This window comes from Xenopus laevis, chromosome 6L (genome assembly GCF_017654675.1).
Source record: "Xenopus laevis strain J_2021 chromosome 6L, Xenopus_laevis_v10.1, whole genome shotgun sequence".
NCBI classification, from domain to species: Eukaryota; Metazoa; Chordata; class Amphibia; order Anura; family Pipidae; genus Xenopus; species Xenopus laevis.
Genome location: NC_054381.1, coordinates 79,629,729 through 79,656,260, shown reverse-complemented (window position 1 = coordinate 79,656,260; position 26,532 = coordinate 79,629,729). Strand labels below are relative to the sequence as shown.

At 40.6% G+C, this 26,532-nt stretch overlaps 1 protein-coding gene across 4 annotated transcripts in view; it reads left to right on the top strand.

Annotated features, from left to right (window-relative positions):
* LOC108719076 (mediator of RNA polymerase II transcription subunit 10-like) overlaps nt 1-8,211 on the top strand; it is a 30,427-nt gene extending 22,216 nt beyond the window's left edge. For 3 of the 4 annotated variants that reach the window (XM_041566235.1, XM_041566234.1, XM_018267686.2), the window contains one exon: nt 6,945-8,211. In XM_041566235.1, the coding sequence (XP_041422169.1) occupies nt 6,945-6,952 (8 nt within the window). In that variant the 3' untranslated portion in view covers nt 6,953-8,211. Of the gene's footprint in view, nt 1-1,559; nt 5,395-6,944 lie in introns of those variants that run through there. The other variant, XM_018267687.2, reaches the window with a different exon arrangement.
* The last annotated feature ends 18,321 nt before the right edge of the window (nt 8,212-26,532 follow it).

The following is a 26,532-nucleotide window of genomic DNA, read 5'->3' as shown; positions in this document are numbered from 1 at the left end:
CTCTCTGATCTGGCAGCTTCATAAGTTAACATTCCTAATATGCAAATAGACAGCAGGTTTTCTGGTGTCTATACATTCTGTGTGCCTTCAGGGTTTCATTCAGATGGCGCTGGTTCTATAAGCTCCATTCGTGTTGTGCTTATGATATGACTGGTTCCTGGCTCCTGGCTCAAAGATTTGTTAGGTTGTATTCTCCCTTTTCTATCCATTACATCTTGGATTGTTCTCTTATGCTGGCTGCACATTTATGCCCACTGCTTATTTGTAAGTTATGAATGTATTTTATTTGTAATAAGACTAACAGAAAGCAGCCCTTGGAACCTTTTGAAATCACTCACTTTTTAATAGCTATTTTTGATAGAACGTTATTATGCAGAATACTTTACAACTGGAGTTTTCTGGGTGAATGACCTTTCGGTAATGTGGATGTATAAAAGATTTACTAAAAAAATGCTATTGCTGTTGCTGAAAAGTGCATCGGCCCAGTGTATTAATCTAGTGAAAACCATCTTCTCTTTTGTATTGGGATCTTTGCAAGGCCCTGGGCTTGTACTCATGTGCAGCAGAGCAAAAGTAAAGCTTTTTTTACATCAGTTTCCAGTTTTACTCTATTGCGCATGCACACAGCCCAGGCTAGCTGCAAAGGTTCCATTGGAATGACAATAAGATGGAAGATCGCTTGTTGGGTGTTTGATTTGTGCACATAGTTGTTTTTAGTGTGAGCGAATACTGAGGTCAGCCGGTTACTGTTGGGTTAAGCTGGACACGTACTACAAGGCATCTGGAGATTTTTGGCTAATAGCACCACGTTGTTTATACTGCCAACAGTGGAGACACACACAGCTGTGAGTAGCAGCTACTTCACAAAAAATAAACAATAGTGATAATTGACTTGCTAAGATACTACTTATGGTAGGGTATTTTTTTTGGCATTTTGTAGCCCGGAGCTACTAGTAGCAGGTACTTGTTGTGGCTACAAAATACCCTGCCATAGACAATACTGAGAATTGCCTCTGCTAAAACAAATATAGTATCTGTGTCTTAGTAAAGCCAGTTATCACTATTGTCTATTTTGTAGCCATGATAAGTAGCTGCTAATAGTAGCCCTGTGTATTCAGCTTTATACAAGGGGTGGGAGGGCTGTAAGCACACTGGGGATCATTTATAAATTTTGTGCAGTGTAGAATGGTTCGCACAGTGAATATATTTGTTTTTCCTGTTCCTTTCACATGGCAGTGGGCACACAAAGGGTTAATCCCCCTGCCGTGAGAAAGGTACAGGAAATGATGTCATAAAAGGGACTCCCCCCGCCTTGGCGCCCATTCTTTTTCTTCCTGTCGTGTGAAAAATACCCTCTTATCCAGCAGAGCTGCTCTTCCTCTGTCTGAAGCTCCTGAGCCGAGACTAGATTCTTATGTGTGCCCCAGGAGGAGCCGACGGGCTCATGGCCATCTGTTGCCAACAGCGCTATAACTCGCAATGTCGGTCCGTTGGGCGGCGCATGCGCAATAAGACGCTGAAGCACCCATTACTCACGTCCAACAACTTTTTTCTTACAGAAGTTCGTCACACAGAGATGAACCTAGCAGAAGCAAAAGCCCAAGAAAAGAATGCATGGCTTGTGACATGCCAGATAAAAGGCTATGTAAAAAATGCCTGACAGATGCGAGCGAACCAGCTCAAGAACAAATGGCTAACATGATGGACTAGATGCAATCCACCTTCAAACAGTCCATGGCTACAATGGTGGATGAAGTGACGGGTAAAGTCATGAAAAACCTGACTAAACAGGGTGTTACACCACAAGCTAGTGATAAGACCTCAGTTAGAGGAACTGAGGATTTGGAAAACTCAAGCACCTCTGAAGGCGAGATACCTCTCTCCGATTCAGAAACAGAAGAGATAGAGGATACCACATTCAACATTGAATTTATTGAACCTCTGATAAGGCACATGAGGGCTACGCTGGACCTAGATGAAGAAGATCCCATACCAAAACAAGACAAAATGTTCAAATCAAGTAAAAGGGCTCAAATGTTCCCAGTACATGAAGTTATTTCCAAAATGATTCAATCAGAATGAGAAAATCCAGACAAAACTGGGGGAATCCAAACACTTTACTAAAATGTATCCTTTTTCGGAGCAAGATGTAAAAAACTGGGTGTCTACACCAAAAGTGGATGCTGCTATCACCAGAATAGCCCGGCGAACCACACTACCCGTGGACGAAGGAGTATCCTTAAAAGATGCCATGGAAAGAAGGCAAGATGCCATATTAAAAAAGATGTTCTTGGAAGGAGGGATGGCATGCAAGATTGTGGTAGCTACCACCTCACTGGCTTGAGCTAATAGCATATGGATTATGGACATTGAAAATGCCATCAAGTCAGGAGCAGATAAAAGATATAAGATATAAAGACAGCTAACAACTTTACAGCTGAAGCTTCACTTGATGGGTCGAGAATGGCGGCTAAATCAATGGGAATGGCAGTGGCAGCCAGAAGGGCATTGTGGCTGCGTCATTGGCAAGCAGACTCCCAGTCTAAGCACAATTTATGTTCTTTAGCATTTAAATGGAAATTCCTTTTTGGAGAACACTTGGATCAGATCATTTCTAAGGCTTCGGCCGGAAAATCTGCTTTCTTGCCACAGGATAGAAAGGATAGAAAAGATAGAAAGCCTTACAGGAATTGGTCCAGGGATCAAAAACCCTCCCTTCGTGACACAAAGCAGTATAAGCCAGGAAAACCTTTTTTTCGACAACCTTGGGGATCCAGGTTTTCAAATCAAGAAAAAAAGAGAACAAAAAACAGAGAAAAAGTCAGCATGAAGGTGCGCAAGCGCCTCTGGCCCAAGTGGGAGGCAGAATACAAGCCTTTGGGGCAGTGTGGGCTCAACATGTAACAGACTCATGGGTCCTCAACACAATTTCAAAGGGGTATGTTCTTCACCTAAAAAAAACCCCCAAAAGGAGCTTCGTGTCATCCGACAAGAGAAGATCAGAACAAGACATGAAAAACATCAAAATTGCCCTATCAGATCTTCTAACCAAAGAGTCATAGAGGAAGTACCAATGCAAGAACATTTCTCAGGCATATATTCTCACCTATTTTTAAACCAAAAGCAAAATGGAGCATTTCGGGTGATTCTCAACCTAAAGACCCTCAACATCTAAAGGTACAAACCTTCAAGATGGAGTCAATGAGAACAATCACCATGCACTTCTGCCTTGGAGACTGGATGGCAAAGATAGATCTCCTAGACGCATACTTTCACATACCCATATGGGAACCACACAGAAAATTTCTCAGTTTCCCGATTCTGGGGAAGCACTACTAGTATCGAGCCATACCCTTTGGCCTATCAACAGGGCCCAGAGTTTTCACAAAAATCCTGGCCCCACTACTGGAACATCTCAGAGTAAAAGGAGTTCAAATCTACGGATACCTGTACAACCTTTTCATCAAAGCTCCAACATCCCAGATACTGACCGAACACCTGAAGATGGTGGAATCCACCCTGTCGAATTGGGGTTGGTTAATCAACAGGGACAAATCTGTACTAACAACAACCCAGGAAATAGTGTTCCTGGGAACTTTGATAAATACAAAAGAAGGGTGTCTGAGCCTCCCTCAGGAAAAGATACTCGACATCCAGAGTCAAGTAAGACGACTCTGTTCAAACCCAAATCCATCGGCAAAAACTTGTCAGCAAATTTTGGGGAATTCTCTGTCAGATGGAGCAGAATCCACCTGCAAAGAGAATTTCTGACACATTGGAGCAAAGACCCCAACAAATTATCAGCCTATCAAGAAACACTATAGAGTCTCTAGCTTGGTGGCTGAAGGAACAGAATTTGAAAATACCAATTTAGTTGAAACCTCGGATCTGGGAAATCATCACCACGGATGCCAGCAGATTAGGCTGCGGAGCTCACTGTCGAGGCCTGACATGCCAGGATACTTGGGAAGACAGCAATTGGAGAGAGTTGAATGCAGTACTATTGAGTCTGCCAAAATTTCAGAGGATCATCCAAGGGCTTGATGGCAACATCCCAGAACAGGAAAATACAGACATTGTGCTCTTGGCGGAGAGACAGCCGAACGAAATATCGGGACGCTTTTTCATTCCCCTGGAAATTCCAAATAGCGTACATCTTCCCACCACTGGCGGTTATTCTGAAAATAATACGGAAGATCAGGATGGACAGAGCGAGTGTGGTCATGGTGACCCCCTAGTTGCCCAGAAGAGCCTGGTTTCCTATCTTGATGCAATTAAAACAAGAGGAACCATTTCACCTCCCCATCCTACCAACGATACTCCACCAAGGAGAAGTACTGAACCCAGACCCGAACAGCTGGTCACTAACGGCATGGAAACTGAAAGGATCAGGCTGAGCAAACTAGGGTTATCCAATGCTACAATCACCACCTTCAAAAAAGAATTCAACACACATTAAATAAGCAAAATCCTGGGAAGTTTGCAAAAAATGGTGTGAGGAAAAAGACCATAACCCTGTCATGGCCTCAGAAGTCATCTTACTGAAATTTCTCCAAGCAGGAATGGACAGAGGGTTAAGCCTCTCCACCCTAAAATAACGGCAATATCTTCATACACCAGTAAGCAATGGGCTTCTAACCAGCTTATCAAAAAGTTCCTTCAAGGTCTATAAAAGCTCAGACCCATCATCAGACCTGAAATACCTCCCTGGGATTTGTCCCTGGTTCTCAAAGCTCTGATTGAAAGTTAGTTTGAACCATTTGAAGAGGCATCACTCAAATTTCTGTGTCTAAAAACTGTTTTCTTGCTAGCCATTACTTCAGCAAGGCGAATAAGTGAGTTACATGCACTATCAATAAAAACGTCTTCCCAGACAAAGTGGTACTGAAAACAGAGGATGGATTCTTGCCTAAAGTTTCCACTAGACTCCACCAGTGTCGAGATTTAGTTCTGCCCACATTGTACTCTGATCCGAAAAATCAACAAGAGGAGAAACTGCACACCCTAGACGTAGTCAGATGCCTTCGTACTTACTTGGACAAGGTGGCAACCTTCAGAAAAACAAACTATCTGTTGGTTACCATTGGAGGCAGTAGTGCAGGAAATAGAGCTGCTAAAAGTACTATTGCTAGTTGGATAAAACAATGCATTCAGATGTCTTACTCATTGCAGACAGCACCTGGGCCAGCACCGAGAGCACACTCTACCAGAGGGATGGCAGCATCCTGGGCACTCAGAGCCCAGGTATCCGCAGAAAAATCTGCAGAGCAGCTACTTGGTCTTCATTTTGTACATTTTCTAAACATTATATGTTCGATACTTACTCCAAAGATCTGGCCAGCTTTGGTCACTCCATTCTGGATGCGGCTACTTCCATTAAATAATTCTGCATTTACATATGGGAGTATGGTTTTTATTTCCCACCCTTTATGTAAGCTTGTTAAGTTCCTTTGTGTGCCCACTGCCATGTGAAAGGAACAGGAAAATAGAAAATCATATCATACTTACCGAGATTTTTGTTTCCTGGACTGTAACATGGCAGTGGGCAGGGGGTTCCCTCCCATTCAGTAAGAATGGGCGCCAAGGAGCGGGGAGTCCCTTTTTATGACATCATTTCCTGTACCTTTCTCACGGCAGGGGGATTAACCCTTTGTGTGCCCACTGCCATGTTACAGTCCAGGAAACTAAAATCTCTGTAAGTATGATATGATTTTCTGTTATATTTATAAAGCTGGATAACAGTGGTGTATTTAATGTAGGCATGCACTGAATCCAGGACATGGTTCAGAATTTAGGCAAGATTCTGCTTTTTTCAGGAGGATTCGGATTCGGCCAAATCCTTGTGCCTGGCCGAACCAAATCAGAATTGTCACAAAACAAGGAACAAGAAAGTTGTTTTCAACTTTTCCTTTCCCGCCCCTAATTTGGTTATGCAAATTTTGTTCGGTATTCACTCAAATCTTTCACAAAGTATTCTGGGATTCGGCCGACCCCAAATAGTGGGCTTCTTTGCCCATTTCCCCATTTTTTTAGTGATTCAATGGTGCCTGTTTACAGCAATTTTCTAACTCATTACTGATTTTTCTAATTACATGCGTACACTTAATGGCTGTCTTATTGTCTTATTTATTCATCTGCTGGCATCTCATTTGTGTGGCCATTTGTATTCTCCAATGTACTAATCACGTACCTGGGATTGCTGTTTTAAGCTTTATTTTAATAGTTTGTTTTTAAGTGATATATTAAAATTTAATACACTCACACACACACACATCAGTTGTTATGCATGCTTCTAAAATATTTAGAAGGCTTTAGAATGTACAGCGTCATGCAAATTGTAAATTATTTCCATTGTATAAAGCATGTGATGACAAGGTGGCAGAAAGCAACTTAAAGCTGTATAATTAGTCTTTTGCAAATTAAACATGAAACCCAAATTCTTATTTTTTAACATCCATACCTGTCATTAAGATGTTTAAATATATGTTTAAATATCAATAATATAATGCCTGCCCCACCTCTATGCCTCAGTCAATTACTTTAAATTTTAATTCAGCACTTCGTAGATGTCACTGTGGCATCCAAATATTTAGCAGATACATACTTATATATTGTAATAGTGAAAATCCAGGGTTGCATGTATTTGTTTATAGTACACAAGAGCCATGAATATCCTGTAAATGATATCCTTATCAATGGTGCTTAGTGATGTCATTGGTTATAATTGGTGTTTAGTGATGTCATTTCTGTCACATGACTCACTGAAACTTGTGTATTATAAATAAAGTACCCCCTGTTGCAAAATATGAGGCATTGTGTTTTATATGGTCATGGAACTCCTTGATAACTTTATATCTATATATAATATCCTTATATTTTACAAGAGGGGGAACTTTATTCACTATATATTCATGCCTAAATACTTAATTTTTTTTCTCATACAGAAATTTAAGAGCCTGTTAATTCAAGAATTAAGCAAAGTTTTTCCAGAAGACATGGCAAAGTACAAAGCAATAAGAGGAGAAGATCATCCTCTTTCATGAAAGCATAACCTGCTCTGAGGAGAGAAGGATGACTGATCCAGGAGGATTTGCCCTCAGAAAGGACACTGCGAGCAGAAAATGATTTTGGAAGTTCTGATGACAATTCAGTGACTCTTCAATGAATGCTATGAGTGTATGAGCACAAAACCTGACCTGCCAGTATGGAACAATTCTTAGCAGGCATTCCACAATCTCCGTTCCACACGACTGTAAATACATCTGTAATAAACAGCTCAAACGGAGAAGAATTCTTGTCAAAACAGACGTGAGAGAATTTATAAGGCAGAACTCACCTTTAACTAGTACAAAGCTGCTGAATCATGTCCATTTGCTTCATACAAACATAATCAATGGATAAATAAGTCCACTGCAGGCATTGTGTTGGATATTAAAACTACAGAAAGCCTTGTCTAGCAAAGACATATTGAACAATATGTGCCATTTATTGGAATTTGGAATCCTCTACTTCCTCTTTAAAGGAGAAACAAACCCCTTATTAAAAAAAACCCTACCCCACATAGACCCTCCTCACCCCAGCCTAGCTGCTACCTTGGGCAAATGCCCCTAACTTTTTACTTACCTCTCAGTGCAGATTCAGGGAACGGAGTTCATGGCAGCCATCTTGCGGGTCTTTGTATCTTCTTCCGACGCTTTGGCAATTTCCATCCATTTCGGCACATGCGCAGTTCTCGCAAACCGGGAAATTGCTCCAACTGCAAATGTGCCAGTCTCATTCTCCGATTACCGAAGACATGGAAGATGGCTGCCGTGAATTCCGATCCCTGAATCTGCACTGAGAGGTAACTAAAAAGTTTGGGCCATTTGCCCGGAGTAGCAGCTAGGCTGGGGGGAGGAGGGAGGGGGGTCTATGTGGGGTAGGGTTTTTTTTTAATAAGGGGTTTGTTTCTCCTTTAAGTTTAACAGCCTCTTACTTTCTTATGCAAGCCAGTAGGATTGTTTTTGCAACATTTTATAAAGCCTAATGTATTGATCTCTGTATTGGTTGAAGTGGTATTAATAAATTCTATTTTGACTATGAACCGCTGTAGTGTTATAGATATGTTATAGATATAGGATAGTCTACCACTACTGGAAGAAAGTGAAATATTACACTGTTGTTTTTATGCATGATGCAAACTAAGAACTCAATAAAAAGCTGTGAACCGTTTGTCATAAAGTCCTAAGATCGTATAAATAAAGAATGGGCAAAAAGTGTACTAGAAAAATCACATCACAGTTGCAATGTTTCGGGCATAAAGTCTGCCCTTTATCAAGCTATATTAAATACAAAGCCCCTTCATGGCTGCATTTAAAGGGAGATACAAGAAATTACATCATCAAATATATTCAAATATAATTTATCACATCAAAATACTCTGAATGTATCCTTTTATCATAAAAACTGGAAACAATCATAGTCTGTGTTGAGACCTACTGGATGAAGTGATTTGAATTTATTAATCCACCATTCCTCCCTACTTTTTGGTTTCAATTCCCAATCACCACCCCTCTTAAGGGGGTCACACTCTCCAATACCATACATTTTAGTTGGTTGGAGGTGTGGCCCTTCTCCACAAAGTGTTTGGATACAGGTAATGTAGTGTTACCCAAATTAATGGCTGACCTATGCTGTGATATAAGTGACTTCACCATCTGTGTGGTCTCGCCTATATAAATGAGACCACAGGCACAGATCAGAACTTGTATCACAAATTTAGAGATACAAGTCGAATGATTCCGTAACTGCACACTCTGTCCTGTCAAGGGATAGGAGATTAGGTGCAGTTCAAACAGGGATACATGCCTTTTGATTTGACTCCCAAGAAGGTTCCATTAAATATATATATATATATATATATATATATATATATATATATATATATATAAGTACCCGCACTCCTTCCTTCTCAATATGAGGTGGGTGCTTGGTCAATTATGGCATACAATCTTCAAAGCGGACCAGTACTCCAGAATTTTCAATCAAAAAGATTTTTATTCAAACATCACTCACGTGTCCAACGTTTTGGCCCACGTTAGGGCCTTTATCAAGGATAAGGGCAAGTGGTTATGTGATTACTTAAATACAAACAAATTTTTACCTCAAGGTGTCACTATTGCTACATTTCTTTATATATAGTGAATAAAGTACCCCCTCTTGTAAAATATAAGGATATTATAAGTTACCGAGGAGTTTCATGACCATATAAAAACACGAGGCCGAAGGCCGAGTGTTTTTATACAGGTCATGGAACTCCGAGGTAACTTCTAATATCCTCATATTTTGCAACTGGGGGTACTTTATTTATTATAATACACAAGTTTCAGTGAGTCATATGACAGAAATTACATCAGAACTCACCGTTTATAACTGATGACATCAGAACTCACCGTTTATAAGGATATAATTTACAAGATATTCATGGCTTTTGTGTATTATATAGTGAATAAAGTACCCCCTCTTGTAAAATATAAGGATATTATAAGTTACCGAGGAGTTTCATGACCCTATAAAAACACGAGGCCGAAGGCCGAGTGTTTTTATACAGGTCAGGAAACTCCGAGGTAACTTCTAATATCCTCATATTTTACAACTGGGGGTACTTTATTTATTATAATACACAAGTTTCGGTGAGTCATGTGACAGAAATGACATCAGAACTCACCGTTTATAACTGATGACATCAGAACTCACCGTTTATAAGGATATAATTTACAGGATATTCATGGCTTTTGTGTATTATATAAAAATATCTGTGATCTCCACACGAGAAATTTTTTCAATCATGTGTAATCATCTATGATTTAAAAAATGCTTTTACAAAAAAAGTTTAAAAAAACAAGTCTCCTGCGACTTGGGGAGAGAGTTCAATAGGTGTTTCGGATAGTTACTATAGAAACACCTTAATACATTACCATAGTAACCATCCGAGACAGCTATTGAACTCTCTCCCAAAGTCGCAGATTTTGAGGGTAGTAAGAATAGACAGCGATTTAGCTAAGAGAAAGAAGGATTTGATTGACATGCAAGATAAATTCTTGAAGAGGGGATATCCGAAAAAATTACTATCGGATACCAAAGACCTGGGCACTTTCCCTAGATCGTGCAGAGGTTATGTGTGAACAGTCGAGGCTAAAAGGGTGTAGTAAAACAAGTGGAGATAAGGACGTCTATTACGTTAGTCAATATGACGTAAACTGTATGTCCATTAAAAAAAGTGTGATAAAGCATTGTCCATAGCGACCGCAGACGAGACTATTTCTAAAAGCTTACCTGTGAAGCATTCAGTTTTAAAACCTAAAGGAAGCCCTGAGCCCCTAGGACCCTGTGGACAAATATCAAAGGTTAAATGTGCAACATTTTTTATCTGAGCGGCCAGGAATGTATAAATGCACATGTATAAATGCACAGGATGTGTGATGTGTGTGACTTTAATACAGGGTGCCCACTTTCCTGTCAGGAAATATACTATCCGACAAAGGATGTCATGTGACTCGTCAATGGTGGTCTATATAATCAAATGCCCATGTGGACTTGTATAATGCGGCAAAACCATCAGGCAATTGAAAGAGCGTGATTACACATAATTGAGAAAATTTCTCGTAAAAATGGAGATCACAGATATTATATATAAAGAAATGTAGCAATAGTGACACCTTGAGGTAAAATTTTAAATTGACACGTATCTGTTGTTTAAATACATAACTGCACTCATTTGCATTGATTGGTTGTTAATGATGTCATCTTGACGCCCACTTTTTTTGTATTTAAGTAATCACATAACCACTTGCACTTATCCTTGATAAAGGCCCTAATGTGGGCCGAAACGTTGGACACTTGATTGATGTTTCAATAAAAATCTTTTTGATTGAAAATTCTGGAGTGCTGTTCCGCTTTGAAGATAGATATATATATATATGCAGGTATATATAGTGTGTGTGTGTGTGTGTATATATATATATATATATATATATATATATATATATATTATATATATATATATATATATATATATATATATATATATATATATATATATATATATATATATATATATATATATATAGACAAACGCTCGCACTCAGATCCAGTCTTGGAGTTACTGTGGGTGCTGGGTCAAAGCTTTAGCATACAGTAATTAGATAGGGACCCGCACTCCAATGTTGCGTGAAGAGAAAAAGGTTTTTATTTCAACTTGTGCATCCAACGTTTCGGCCCATGCCTGGGCCTTTATCAAGGATAAATTACAAAGGGTTAGTGGTGCATATTTATACACATAGCCCATCCCAAAAGGAGGCGCTCAATTATGACGTCATACATGTGAATCACATCTCATTAGAATCATTAGCTTAGTGAGCATATTAAATCAAATTGTGACACGTAATTAGCATTCTCACCACAAGATGCCACTACCGAGTGGAGTAAGTGAAAATTCATAATCTAGTCCATTTGCTGAGATTCCTTCCATGTATACCCTGCAAATGCATACAAAGTATATATTGTAGTGTTGACAGAAGCGACAGATACACAATAAAGGCATTTTACCATGAACAATGTGTCATTTTTTCACTGACCACATAAACAATACATTTGTAACTTTGTTGCCTTTTCTGTCTACTTCAGTATCTTATATTTGCACATCATGAAAACCAGAATGTTTAGTACTTCAATTCAAAAAGCAGCTCAACACCAGTTGGCCATTTAACCCTTTCGGTGCCACACAGTCCAACTCATAGGTCCAATAGGCTTCCCTCTGGAGTAAGGCCTTATCAAAATCTCCTCCCCGTATTCTTTCTGGAACATGCTCAATTGGCATGCAACGGAACGCTGCAGGGCTATGTTTAGCCTCTGCCCAAAGTCTCGCCACCAATTGCTGTGCTATATCCAGTTTCTTGCCCTTTTCCTTATTTTTATCGTCCCTGTCAGGATCTAATGCAGCCCTTATACTGGCTCTATGCATCCCAATTCTCTCTTTGAGTTGACGTTTCGTCTTCCCACAATATAGGAGACCACAAGGGCATTTTATGATATAGACTACCATCGTGGTGGTACACGTCATACGTTGCTTAATCGCGTATTTTTTACCAGTATGGGGGTGAGTAAAACTTGAACCCAAGATCAGACTGCTGCACATTATGCAACCGGTGCATTTAAACACGCCTGGACGTGGCGTTAAAAAATGTTGTCGCTGGAGCTCAGTATATTTAGATACCGGATCTGCAGAGCTTAAATTCTCTTTCAGACTTCGACCTCTTTTGTAACTAAATTTAGGTCTTTTGGGGAGCTTTTTAGTCAGCACCCCATCACTTTGTACCAGAGGCCAGTGTTTCAATACACATTTACGTCTATAGTTAGTCGCTACATCATAACGACTGACATAGTACATATCATCAGTGTGCTTCTTATCAGTCATTTCATCAGTTCGCTCTTTTCACTTACTCCACTCGGTAGTGGCATCTTGTGGTGAGAATGCTAATTACGTGTCACAATTTGATTTAATATGCTCACTAAGCTAATGATTCTAATGAGATGTGATTCACATGTATGACGTCATAATTGAGCGCCTCCTTTTGGGATAGGCTATGTGTATAAATATGCACCACTAACACTTGTAATTTATCCTTGATAAAGGCCCAGGCATGGGCCGAAACGTTGGATGCACAAGTTGAAATAAAAACCTTTTTATCTTCACGCAACATTGGAGTGCGGGTCCCTATCTAATTACTATATATATATATATATATATATATATATATATATATATATATATATATATATATATATATATATATGTATATAAAGCACCACTGTATATGCAGTGCTATACATTTTTGTAATACATTATTAGTACGGGGGCTTAATGTAGCAAAAAAATAAAATACACTAACAAAGATTACAACTTACAGATTAAAAGACAAAAAAGGAATTCACACTGTATTTAGCTCAGATACTGGTGCATTTCATTTAAAGCAATGTTTTTCCCATAGAATGGCTAAATTAACTTACAAACTGAAAAAAGACTAATTTATCCAGAATAAGGCACAAAAAAAAAAAACCTTTTGAAACCGCTACAAGTTGCTTCAGAGGGGGATAAATTCCTCCATGCCAATTGGATCAACTTGTTCGACAGACAATTCTCTATTGTAGTATAGTATGTTTGTTGACGAACGCTAGTGTTTACAGTGCATAATGTTAATTAAAGGTGTAGTTTACCTTTAACCCTTTAAGTGCCACAGATCGTAGAATCAACATTCTGTGGCTAGGGTTGCTGAAATATCACAGAACATAGATTCTATCTTCTACCTACAGTTTTTTATTTAACAAAACTAACATTTGCAATGTCTCACATCAGTACAGTCACTTTGAGTCATTTGTGCATACTTATACACTTGTATTAAAATGCATAGATCTTATGGCTGTAAAAAGGGAAAATCAGATTGGCCTTTTTTGCAAAATATAGCATTTGCAGATAGAACTGCCTGCGGTATGGGGGGAGAGTGAGTGGCTCCGTAAGTCCCATTAGACAAAGTTCCGCTGATAGAATATAAGGAAGCGCAAATCTGCTCTGAATGAAACTTAAGACCTTACCCCAATATATTTGCATGCGAGCACATTCCTAAAAGACATGGTATATTGTTCCTGCTTCCGTCCCACATTTATAGCAGGTGTCAGGAGTTCCCGGATACATTTTTGCTAGTCTATGAGGGGTCAGGTAGGTCCTATGAAAAAATTTGTTATGAATTAGCCTGTCCCTATTTGAAACCAGGATTTGCTCCAAGACCACGTTCCATGCTTCCTCATGCATTCCTGGAATGTTGGCCTGCCATTTTAAACGCACCCTCTCTAAGTGAGTATCTAGAGTTTTTAATAGAATAGCATAAATCCAGGAAACCAATTTTTTGCAGTTCAGGTCGCCTAAGGTATCGTTCGAGAGAGCACTGTGTTATATTGAGGGGTATAACCTGAAACTGTGTTTGAAAAGCATGACTCAATTGTATATATCGGAAGATCATTCTAGCTGGTAGTTGGTGCTCCTCTTTGAGGACTGAGAATGACTTAAGCTGCCCTCCCTCTACAATTTGTACCAGATACTTTATACCTAGGGAGGCCCAAAGTCCTAAATCAATGAGTTGTTTAAAGTGTGGGAGTTTCGGGTTTTCCCAGAGGGGGGTGCCCAGAGACCATGTTTCTGGGCGTGGGTACAATTTTTTCATATATATGTCATAGATCTTCATGACTGGAGTCATTGAAGTGGTGTGCGGGAAGGCAGAGTGTGGACCCCTGTCCAGGTGGTTAGCCAGGGCCTCCATAGAGGAGGCGCTTGCTGCCTCTACCATCAAGGCTTGATTGTTTAAGTCTGGCACTAGCCACCAGCAGGCATATACCAGTTGTGAGGCATGATAATAGAGCAAAAAATTGGGCAAAGCTAAACCTCCTTTGGAGGTTGGGGATTGAAGAGCGGCTAGCCTAATACGGGGTGCCTTGTTTGCCCAAATAAAGGAGTTGGTAATTTTATCTATTTGCTTGAACCAACAATGGGGCAAATATATAGGGGCATTATGTAATTTATATAGGAATTTCGGCAAGAAAATCATTTTGACAATGTTGGCTCTCCCCACCAAAGAGAGATGCAAATTGACCCATGAGGTGGTTTTTCTACGGTATTCCTGGAGAACCGGTTCCAGGTTGTCCCTCACATAATTAGTGGGATCTCTGGAGTTGATCACTCCTAAGTACTTAAAAGAAGTGGTCCATTTCAGTTGGGATGGATTTTGGTCTTGGATGGCAATTTCATCAATCTGGAAGATAGTGGATTTCTCCAATTCACTCTGAGCCCCGAATGCGTTCCATATCTGTTTACCACTTGAAGCAAGGTGGACAAGGAAGCATCTGGATCAGCCAAATATAGTTTCACAAATTTCACAGTCAGCACCCTCACCTCCAAATTACTTTAATGCGATGCACGTCCAACGGTTTCCAACTTCAATCTGTTCAATCAAACCAAATATATTAATTGACGGCACCAGTCAGCGGTTTGTTATCTTAAAATGCCTTTATTGGGACATAGGCTCTGACCCCAAACACCCGGCAACGTTTCAGACCACTCTCGGTCTTTTCTCAAGCCACTCAAACAGCACCTGTGCTCTGTTACTTATACAATGTATCACAGTGACCCCTAGTGACATTTTCCATAATTACAATGTTTCACATTTGCAAATCGCCATAATTGTATCAGGTTATATAAACCAAAAGACGTGTATCTCTATACCTTTGTGCATAAAGTCCAGTGTTCCTTAAAGTGTCCAATATTTTAGATGTGCAAAAGTTTTGCTGTAAAAGAAGGATACATAATAATTACCCCTTCAATAAAATACATATAAAAAGACTTTTTAACGCATTATTGTTAAAAACAATTCAGCGATATGTTTTACTCAAGTCATATTCCCTGTTGAGGCCATGGGGAGCCATCGTTTCCAATTTTCTGATCCATCTTGCTTCTTTCTTTAATGGCATCTTTATTCAATCTCCTCCCCTTCGCATTTTCGGTACACTATCTATTATTTGATACTTTAATTGTTGCACCCCATGGCCTGCAGCTAGAAAATGACTCGCAACTGCTTGGTCACTTTTTTTGGTATTTATTGCGGACTTGTGCTCTCTTATGCGCTCCTTAGCGCTTCTGATAGTCTGTCCAACATAGGATAACCCACACGGGCACTTAATCACATATATAACATAAGTGCTCTCACAGGTATAGAAATCATTAATTTTAATTGCTGTACCTTTCCTTGGGTGATACAATATGTCGCCTTTTAGGCAATTTGAACAACAGTTGCAGCCAAGACATGGGTATATCCCATTTTTTCTTGGCCGCAACAGTCGCTCTTGGGCACCACTCCCTCCTATGTCTGCTCTTACAGCCATCGATCCAATCGTTTTTGATTTTTTATATGAAATGAGTGGAACATTTTTAAAGGAGTCAATCTCCGGTAAGCCCTCTTTGAGCAATGGCCAATGTTTCCTGATTGCTTTCTCTACATAGGTACTCACAGTACTATACCTTGACACAAATGGGATTCTCTGAGTTTGACTTTTTTTACTTTTCTTTATGTTTCGCTGAACCTCATCCCGTTGTTTCTCCAATAATCCCATAGGGTATCCTCGCTCTATAAATTTGGTTTGCATTTCATTCAGTGATGCATTGCATCGGATACTATTCTTTTAACTCTAGTGAATTGTGATTTCGGTACTGATTTTTTAATTTGCATTGGATGAAATGATCTATAATGCAATAAAGTATTTTTATAAAATATTTTTATAAAAAATGCCCGTGAAGCAAATATAATCGATGGGCCCCTAGGGGAATTCTTGCAAATAGAAAACCCGATAACACCGGTATTTTATGTTTTACCTAAAATACAAAAGAATTTAGAGAATCCCCCAGGGCGTCCTATCTTTTCATGTATGGAGTCCATTTTGTCTCCACTCTCGGTTTTTGTTGATAAAATAGTTTACCCCTACGTATGTATCTACACATCTTTCTTATGTAAAAGATACTGGAGATTTTTTGAACAAGATAAACCAATTACGAAATTTACCAGGGGATATCGTCTTGGCCACGCTTGACGTGGAGAGTGTAAGGGCCACTGAACTCCACTGTGCTATCCCTGCACTGTCCTTGCAGCTGCGAGCCGGCTCGTCTTATACTTGATGCAACGGTAAACCATCTGATATTATCTCTCCAGGCGTGCTGATCAGGGAACTTGCAATGAACGACACTGTAGGCTTGTGTGTTGCAAAACAAGTTCAGTTTATTATGGGTAGTACTACAACTTATATAGCATAGTAAACAAAGAGATTTCATTGTGATGTTATACACAATGTGATTACCCTATACTGTATTTGGTAATGTTTGAACACCTGAGTGGCTATAGTATGTTTACACAGTCTACAGCTGGTGTGTATGTGATAAGAAGCATGCTTGTGCAATTATTCAGGTGTTCAGGCAGGAAAAGACATTAACCCTTTGCAATCCCTTTCAATCCCCCTTATAGTCACATAAGTGACTATACGCGAGCAGCATGAATAAGCTTAAGTTGCAAGCCCTCAGAAGAAGTAATTAAAGATGAAGTTAATTTCCTGATATAGGGAATTATACAGCAGAAAAGAAATGAAACAAAAATTAAGACAATCAATAAGGTGACACCGATCTGAGCTAAGATTTTTTTTTTTTGCCAACAGAGTTATACCAGAAGGTGGTAGTGCCATCACTTTGTTTGATTGCAACTTGTCGTTCATTAGTAGACTGACCTCCTAAGGTGGGGTTTGATCATTCATGGTGATGGAGTGTTGTATTGCTCTTGAAAAACTGGTAACAAACTGATCCCAAAGGGTTGTGAGGGTTTGGGTAACATATGCAGTTAAGGATTATCATAAACGGGAAAAATTTGAGAAAGGAAAGTGCCAATTATGCACCATAGTGCATATTGTGTGGACTTCCACATCATCATCGGTGGTAGGGGTGTGAGGTCCTGAGACGTCATCTTCGGGTCCTTCTGTGACGGATTTGGTGGTGGTGTCATGTTCCGTGTTGTCAGCTTTACTCAGTTCCGGCGTTGGAAGTGTTGGCGCGAGTTTCACTCGTGAAGCGTGGATCCAATGGTCGCTGGCATCGGTGAGGACTGCTGTCCGTGTGATGGCAATCACTGTGACTCGTGGGCCAAATGGGAATCCCCCTTTTCGATAGCGATGGAGCTGTCGAACCACAACAGGATCGCCTGGGCGAAATGGATGGGTCGGCTCCTGGGGGGGCAAAGGAAAAGACAAAGAAACATCACCATAGATGCCATTCAATGTAGTAATAAGATTACATACATACTCCTCCTGAATTAAATTAAGATCAGTGTGTTGGATGACTAAGGGGCCTTTGACCCAGGGAGTGGGAAATGGGTGTCCCATGACAATTTCAAAAGGAGATTATTTAGTAACTGAATGTGGTGTCATGCGTATTTCAGCTAGCACTGCAGGTAAAAAGGACTTCCACTTAATCCATGTGGCAGATGTGGCTTTGGTGAGCTTATCCTTTATGGTGCGATTCATTCGCTCAACAACACCGGCACTCTGTGGATGGTAAGGAATGTGAAACTTGTGATTTGTAAGGTGGAAATTAGAAGCTGGAGGACCTTACTAACAAAAGCTGGGCCGGAATTAATTTGTTGCGGACAACCAAATCGGGGTATGATGTCATTAACTAGGAACTTGACAACGGTTTTGGCGTCCTCGTGACGGCAAGGGAAAGCTTCTACCCAGCGAGAGAAATGGTCAGTAAAAACGAGCAAATATTCCTGTAGTTTGCCAATCTTAGGAATATGAGTAAAATCAACTTGCCAGTGAGAAAAAGGTGCAATTGGGGGAGGCAAATTTTGGTGTATTTTGGTGTACTTTGTCTGTTCCTAAGGTGTTGGCCCTAAGACAGGTGAGGCAAGTTTTAACAAAGGTAGAACAATGCTGTCTAAGGTTCTTTGCGATGAAATGTTTTTGCATTTCAGCCAAAGTGAGCTTAGAACTCCTATGGCCAATGCCGTGAGCTTGAGAGATAAGTAGGGGTAGACTGCTTTCAGGGATACCCACTTTGCCTTGGATGGAATAAAGACCAAACTGGTCAAGGGTAAGATTTTGCTGTTCCCAAAAATACAGGTCAGTCTGAGTGGCAAATGTTTGCAAATACTGTAGAATTTGACTGTCTGGACAACTAGGAGGTGTGTGGAGAAACATGGGGATGACAGTGGGAGTGTCAGAGGATGCAGTCATTTTGGCAACCTGGTCTGCTAGGGCATTACCGAGGGAAATCTCGTCAGTTCTGTTGGTATGTGCCCTGCAATGGATAATTGCAATTTCGGAAGGAAGTTGGATGGCCTGTAAAAGATTATCAATGAGAGCAGGGTGTGCAATGGATTTCCCATCTGCAGTAACATAACCTCTTTGTTGCCAAATTATGCCAAAATCATGAACTACCCCAAAAGCATATCTACTGTCACTGAATATATTAACGGGGCGGTTGGCAAACAAGTGACAGGCCTGGTGAGTGCTATAAGTTCTGCTGCTTGTGCAGAATTAACAGGGAAAGACTTAGTCTCGAGTACAATATCAGTGAGTTGGACAACTGAATATGCTGCTTTGTAGGTGTCATCAGAAGGCCTGGAGCAGGAACCATCAACAAAAACGTTAGTAGCATGTGGCAAAGGAGTGTCAGTTAGATCGAGTCGAGGTGAGGTAGAGTAGTGGATAGATTCAACACAGTCATGAGGATCGAGTATAAAAGCATTAGTAGGGTCAGACAGATGTAATAGAGCATGCAGTATGGCAGCAGGCCCTTGAGTGTTGATTGCGTATTTGATCTGTAAATTTGCAGTACCTAATAGAATAACTTCATAGCCACTTAATCTTTGGGAGGTCATGTGTTGGGTGGTAATGTTCTTCAATAGGTGTGTAACCTGATGTGAGGTGTGCAAAATAGTATTGTGGCCTATTGTGACAGACTTTGACAGTTCAACAGTCATAGCACTAGCTGCTAAAGCTCAAAGACACGCCGGCATCCCCTGTTACTTTGGAAAAATAGGCCACAGGACGAAAACTTCCCCCAGAATCTTGAGCACAGACTGCAGCCATGGTTTTACAGGTGTCCTTGACATACAAATGAAAAGGTTTAGCATAATTAGGTAAACCAAGCGCAGGTGCTGTAACCAATGTCTGTAGGAGAGAGTGAAAAGCATTAGTTATTTGTTCAGTCCATTGTACGTAAGGTGGTGCATCCTTTTTAGTACATTGTCTTAAGATATTGTCAAAGTAAGAACAGTTTGGTATCCATTGACGGCCAGGGCCGGACTGGGAGTAAAAAGCAGCCCGGGCAAAAAAAATCAAAGCAGCCCACATGGAAACGCGATGATAGCCGCGCCTATATATTGGGTTAACCCTTTAAGTATCACATCGTAGCATCTACGATCTGTGGATAAAGGGACTCAAGTGCCACAGATTGTAGATTTTACGATCTGCTGCACTTCTGGATTGGGCAGCGGAGGCATGATCACAATGGGCTGTAAGGCAGCAGGCACATAAAATCTACTTGTCCTGCTGTTGCTCTCACTTCCTGCATCCCCCTACACCCCCCCCCTCTCCACCTGATCAAGCAAGAAGACAGATGCCTTCCCTTCATGGGACCCCAACAGCCCAAAAAAAAAATAACAACAATAATAATAATAAGAACTCCAGCAATATCATGTGATAGCTCCACAAAAAAAAGTCTAAAACACACAGCCCAGCCCAGGGACTGTGCCAGTCAGCATGCCCACAAGTTATCTCAGACACAAGAAGTTTGTATGGGGACACACACACGCAGAGACACACAGACATACATACCAGGACAGACACACAGACAGACACACAGAGACACTCACAGACAGACACACAGACAGAGACACTCACAGACAGACACACAAAGAGACAGACACAGACACACAGACAGAGACATTCACAGACAGACACACACACAGACCTCTCTTAGAGAAAAACTTACTCCATGCACTTGCACCTGCAGTGTGTAATGTATCAGGGACGCCCCTCCCCTAATGTAGCAGCAGCTCCATATGTCTGTCAGGCTGCGTGATTAAGCCAGTGCCTGGCCGAGAAGGAGAATAATTATACAATGGAGGGGGTGGAGCGAGCAAAGAGAAAAAAATCCCCACTGCGAGGCTCTCTGTGCTTCCAGCACTTCCCACTAAATTAAATGAAATGATGAACTTCCTGCCCCCTGCTTGCTCTCCCCAACATAGCCTGGAGACGGAAGACACAAGCAGGAGCTGAAGTCTGAAGCTACGATCGGAGCGGAGGCGAGCCAATATTGTGAGCAAGCCGGCCCATTTTAACTATGAGATGAGTGGCCCATCGGGCAATTGCCCGAACACGCACATTGCCAGTCAACAGTCTCAGCCCCCATCTGAGCTTTATGCTTAGCAACCTTATGACCCTCCGCTGCCAGATGTTGCAGCAGTGAGGTGGTATCATGGTGGTTAGCTTCCTGGTTTGGACTACACAACAATAAATCATCAACATATTGAAGCAGGACAGAACCATGGCCGGGGGCCCATGACTTAAGGGTATGCTGGAGCACCAGGGAGTAAGCCGCTGGTGAATCCACTAGGCCTTGGGGGAGGCGTTTTTCAGGGAAGTTGGAACCCCTCAAAAGCAAAAGCCAAAAGTAACTGTGTCTCAGGGTCTACTGGAACCGAAAAAAAATGCAAAACCGTGAACACCAAAGCATCACACGGAATGGAGGTAAGAAGAACCGTAATGTCTGGCACAATAGGTGCAATTGGTATAATTAGTGAATTAATAGCTCTTAAATCTTGTACAAATCAAAATTCGTTGTTCTTCTTAGGAACTGAGCGGATACCATCTAACTTTTCCTGTGAAAGAGGGTACTGTTTTATGTATACTGGATGTGAGTGTGGTTTAAGTAGTGCTTTGTAAGGTGTACAGCCAACAAAGCCCACATCAAATTTGTCATTAGCCTATACAGACAGAATGGAAGGGTTAGTAAAAAGGCCGTTAGAATTTAGAAAAATAGAGTTATTTTCGGAAACAAAAATATCTGCAGAAAGGCCCCCATCAGGGGAAATTCTGATGGATTGAAATCCTAATTTGTGGAATAGATCTCTGCCTAACAGATTTTCGGGGCACCCAGGGATGAGTGTAAATGGGTGTGAAATGGTACGGGTAGAGCCTGGGCATACAATAGGTAAAGGCGGTGTTTGGAAGGTGGGAGTTAGTACCCCGTTAATCCCAACTGAAGGTATCGATCCGTGTCTGTCTCCCTCATAATATTTTGTATTAATGCAGGAGGTGGTGGCTCCCGTGTCCACTATAAATAATAAATCCACTCCTGCAACGTTTAATACAATGTATGGGTCTGCACTGGATGAGGATGAGATGACAGGGACAAGTGGGGTACAACCTTCAGGGCAGCCCTATGTAGAACCTGGCCAGTTCATGGTGTGTCTGGGAGTGGAATTTGTCGAAGTCTGGGGTTGTGTGTGAGGTGCTTGTGGTTGAAATGTTGGGGCTGGGGCATTAGGGACTGTTTGTTGATTTTGAAAAGTAGGACGCGCGGCCGGGGGGCATTGATTACGCCAGTGGCCAAATTCATGACAATTGAAACATTGAGTATTATTTGGTGAAGTATTGGAGTTATTGGGAGAACCCCAACTATTATTCTGATTAACCCAATTATGTCTACCTCTTCCTCTACCACGACCTCCATTCCAGCGACCTCTGCCATATCCACCCCTTTCAGTGTATTGATTATTAAAACCCTGATGATTACGAGAATACATTTCTGTAGTATTGTTTGGAGCAGAGATGGTCCCATTTTGGGTATTGTATTCTGAACTAACTACTTCCATATACGTGCCTTGTACTTTCTTATCTGTTCTAATGAGGTTTTCGTAACAACTTGCTGCTTCTTTCTCTATTACTCTTTTCTGGAAATCTCCTGAGGTGAGTGTGGGCCATTCTGAAGTAAGTTGTTTAGTAGTAAGACTAAATTGACCAGTCATGTTTCCCAAACATGTTTGAACCTTTAGGACCTTTTTGTTTCCCTCAGAGGAAAGGGCGGCTTCCTCTTTCCATACTTTATAGAATCTTTTGACAAAGTCACTTGCTGTTTCATGCGATTTTTGCTTACATCCCAGAGCGATTGACATAGACTGTCGATCAGTCCATAAGCGTTTCCTTTTACTGTTCTACCTCCTGCCACATGATATCTATGCCTGCTGGGGTATTTAATGGATATTGAGCAGCATTCATGGCGTTAACATTAACAGGTACCGAGATTGAGGGAACCTTAGTCCAATCCCATCCTGATTCAAGATTGTAGCCCAAGATCCCATCAATAATCAATTTTATATCAGACTGATGCATACATTGTCCTTGACACATTCTTTTTAAATAAACAAGACACGCACCGGGATTCTTTCTGGGATCAGGGGCATTAGCAAGTATATTTTGTAAATCTGTGGGGCTTAAAGGTTTCATTATGAGTTGTTCACCAACAGTAAGAAAAGGATACTGTTTTGTAACTGGATGTTGATCCCCAATTTTTTAAGGTTCTTTTTTCCTTACCGTCATCTTCAGACGGTCAGGAGTGATATGAACTATTTCATAACCTGCTTGTGTGATTATACCCATATCTTTTTCTAATTCGGGCATTAGCGGTATCTCAATTTTATCAGTATCTACTGTAGCTAAGCCAGATAGGGGGAAGGCCGGCAATGGGTAGGCTGCAGCTTCAATTATACGGGGTGGGGCAGGGACAGGCATTGGTTGTTGAACCAATGGGGCTGCTTGGACTGGTGCTATAGGGGCAGCTTGGGGTGCTATAGGAGCAGAAGCTACAGCAATGCAAATCTCGTCATCCTCCACAGTGTCTGGTTTATGTGTCAAATTGGGGTAGATAGCCATGTAAGGGGGTGGGGTAGTATTAACAGTTTGATCACAGGTTGTAGAGCATTGTGAATTGTGTCATTTAAATAGTTTTAAAACACCAGTTTTTCGTGGATTGTAGTTCTTAGGGAGGGAAGGTGTAGAGTACCAACCTCGGGCAATCTTGAGCCAATTTTCCCCACCCGGTGTCATACATGTATAATCCCATTTAGGGTCACCTTCTTTCTTCTGAACACAGATTTGATAAACTATATTCATATGATATAAATCATTAGCTCCATCACGTGGAAAAGGATTATCAAGCTCTAAATTTTCACACCAACCTGCAAGATTAAGTACCCAGGGGTCAACATAAAATCCTCCAGTAGGACTACATCTATACACATACTGTTTGCAAGTCTCATTAAGGAGGGGCAGTGGTAAATTTTTTGAAGTCTTAACACCCATCTTGATTCAAGACAAGTACAGTCTACAAATAAGATTAGTAAGTATCAAAAAGAGAAAAAGAAGGTATAGGATAGACTAATTGGTGGTGTAATGATTAAATGTAACTCACAGTTTTCCTAACGAGAACTGTTTATTTGTTCTTATATTATATAGGCTGACTCTCTGTTCCAGGTTTATTCACCTATTGCCTGGACTCATAAATCTAAACTTTTTGCAGGAAAGATAGCCTCGAACTCTGAACACGCAGAGTTTAAAGTCTACGGTGTATAATGGGATAAGAATAGGCCGAAGGAAGAGAAGTGAAATAGAGTCAACAGAAATATTGGTTAATCAATTATGTGGACTATCGAATTCAATAAAAAAAACAAATATCTCAATACCTTAAATTCTTATCAAAGAACGTGTCATGTACGATTGCAACGAAACAGAGAAGCCAGGGCTGAACTGAGATCAAGGTCCAAACAATACCCGTTTAGCAACTCGTGATCACTCTTAACGCTGCAACCGTTCACAGATATATTTTAAAACACAAATACACAAATACACAAACAAGACAAGACAATAATACGCATGGAAAGACGAATCAGTCAGTAAGAAATAGTTTCCGTGCACAACCTGAGTATCCCTATTTTACTATACTACCATGGGATCTCTTTAACCAGTCTCAACCATACATGAGACACTTTAAGCTGCTAATCATGCCCTTGTCTCAACCATACATGAGACAGTCTCAACCATACATGAGACAGTCTCAACCATACATGAGACACTTAATTAAACTAAGGAATCGGTCAATCGGAAAGAGCCAAAGGTAAGAGAAAAGACCGTCAGTTCAGACAGTGATTCTACTTACCTCTGGATTTCCAGCCGTTCCACTTCTGACACCAGAAAACTGTAAGGGCCACTAAACTCCACTGTGCTATCCCTGCACTATCCTTGCAGCTGCGAGCCGGATCGTCTTATACTTGATGCAACGGTAAACCATCTGATATGCAATTATTCAGGTGTTCAGGCAGGAAAAGACATTAACCCTTTGCAATCCCTTTCAGAGAGCCTGTACACCTCCATCCCACATGATGGGGGTGTGGAGGCGGTCTGCGTCGAGCTGGGCCGAGATGAATCTTTGGATGGGTCACAAAAAAAACTTTGTTTTGACCTGTTTAAAATTGGTCTTATACAACAATTTTTTCTTATTTAAGGATCAATTTTACCTGCAGATACGGGGAACCGCGATGGGGTCCAATGTGGCCCCTTCATATGCAAATATTTATATGAATGCATTTGAAGAGACCTTTGTGTATACAAATGAGCTGTATAAGGCGTATTTTTTGTGCTGGTACAGATTTATCGATGATATTTTCATAATATGGACGGGGCCACAAGGGACCCTTTCAAAATTTCATGAGCAAATCAACTGTACCAGCACAAATTTAAGATTTACACTACACAGTAATCAACATCAGGTCTCGTTTTTCGACACTTTAATTAGTCGAAAGGATAATGCACTGTCATCGGATCTCTATATAAAGCCAACAGATAAAAATACTTTATTGCATTATAGATCATTTCATCCAATGCAAATTAAAAAATCAGTACCGAAATCACAATTCACTAGAGTTAAAAGAATAGTGTCCGATGGCAGTGCATTAGAAACTCGGCTGAATGAAATGCAAACCAAATTTATAGAGCGAGGATACCCTATGGGATTATTGGAGAAACAACGGTATGAGGTTCAGCGAAACATAAAGAAAAGTAAAAAAAGTCAAACTCAGAGAATCCCATTTGTGTCAAGGTATAGTATTGTGAGTACCTATGTAGAGAAAGCAATCAGGAAACATTGGCCATTGCTCAAAGAGGGCTTACCGGAGATTGACTCCTTTAAAAATGTTCCAATCATTTCATAAAAAAAATCAAAAACGATTGGATCGATGGCTGTAAGAGCAGACATAGGAGGGAGTGGTGCCCAAGAGCGACTGTTGCGGCCAAGAAAAAATGGGACATACCCATGTCTTGGCTGAACTGTTGTTCAAATGGCCTAAAAGGCAACATATTGTATTACCCAAGGAAAGGTACAGCAATTAAAATGAATGGTTTCTATACCTGTGAGGGCACTTATGTTATATATGTGATTAAGTGCCCGTGTGGGTTATCCTATGTTGGACAGACTACCAGAAGCGCTAAGGAGCGCATAAGAGAGCACAAGTCCGCAATAAATACCAAAAAAAGTGACCAAGCAGTTGCGAGTCATTTTCTAGCTGCAGGTCATGGGGTGCAACAATTAAAGTATCAAATAATAGATAGTGTACCGAAAATGCGAAGGGGAGGAGATAGAATAAAGATGCTATTAAAGAAAGAAGAAAATTGGAAACGATGGCTCCCCATGGCCTCAACAGGGAATATGAATTGAGTAAAATATATTGCTGAATTGTTTTTAATAATAATGCGTTAAAAAGTCTTTTATATGTATTTTATTGAAGGGGTAATTATTATGTATCCTTCTTTTACAGCAAAACTTTTGCACATCTAAAATATTGGACACTTTAAGGA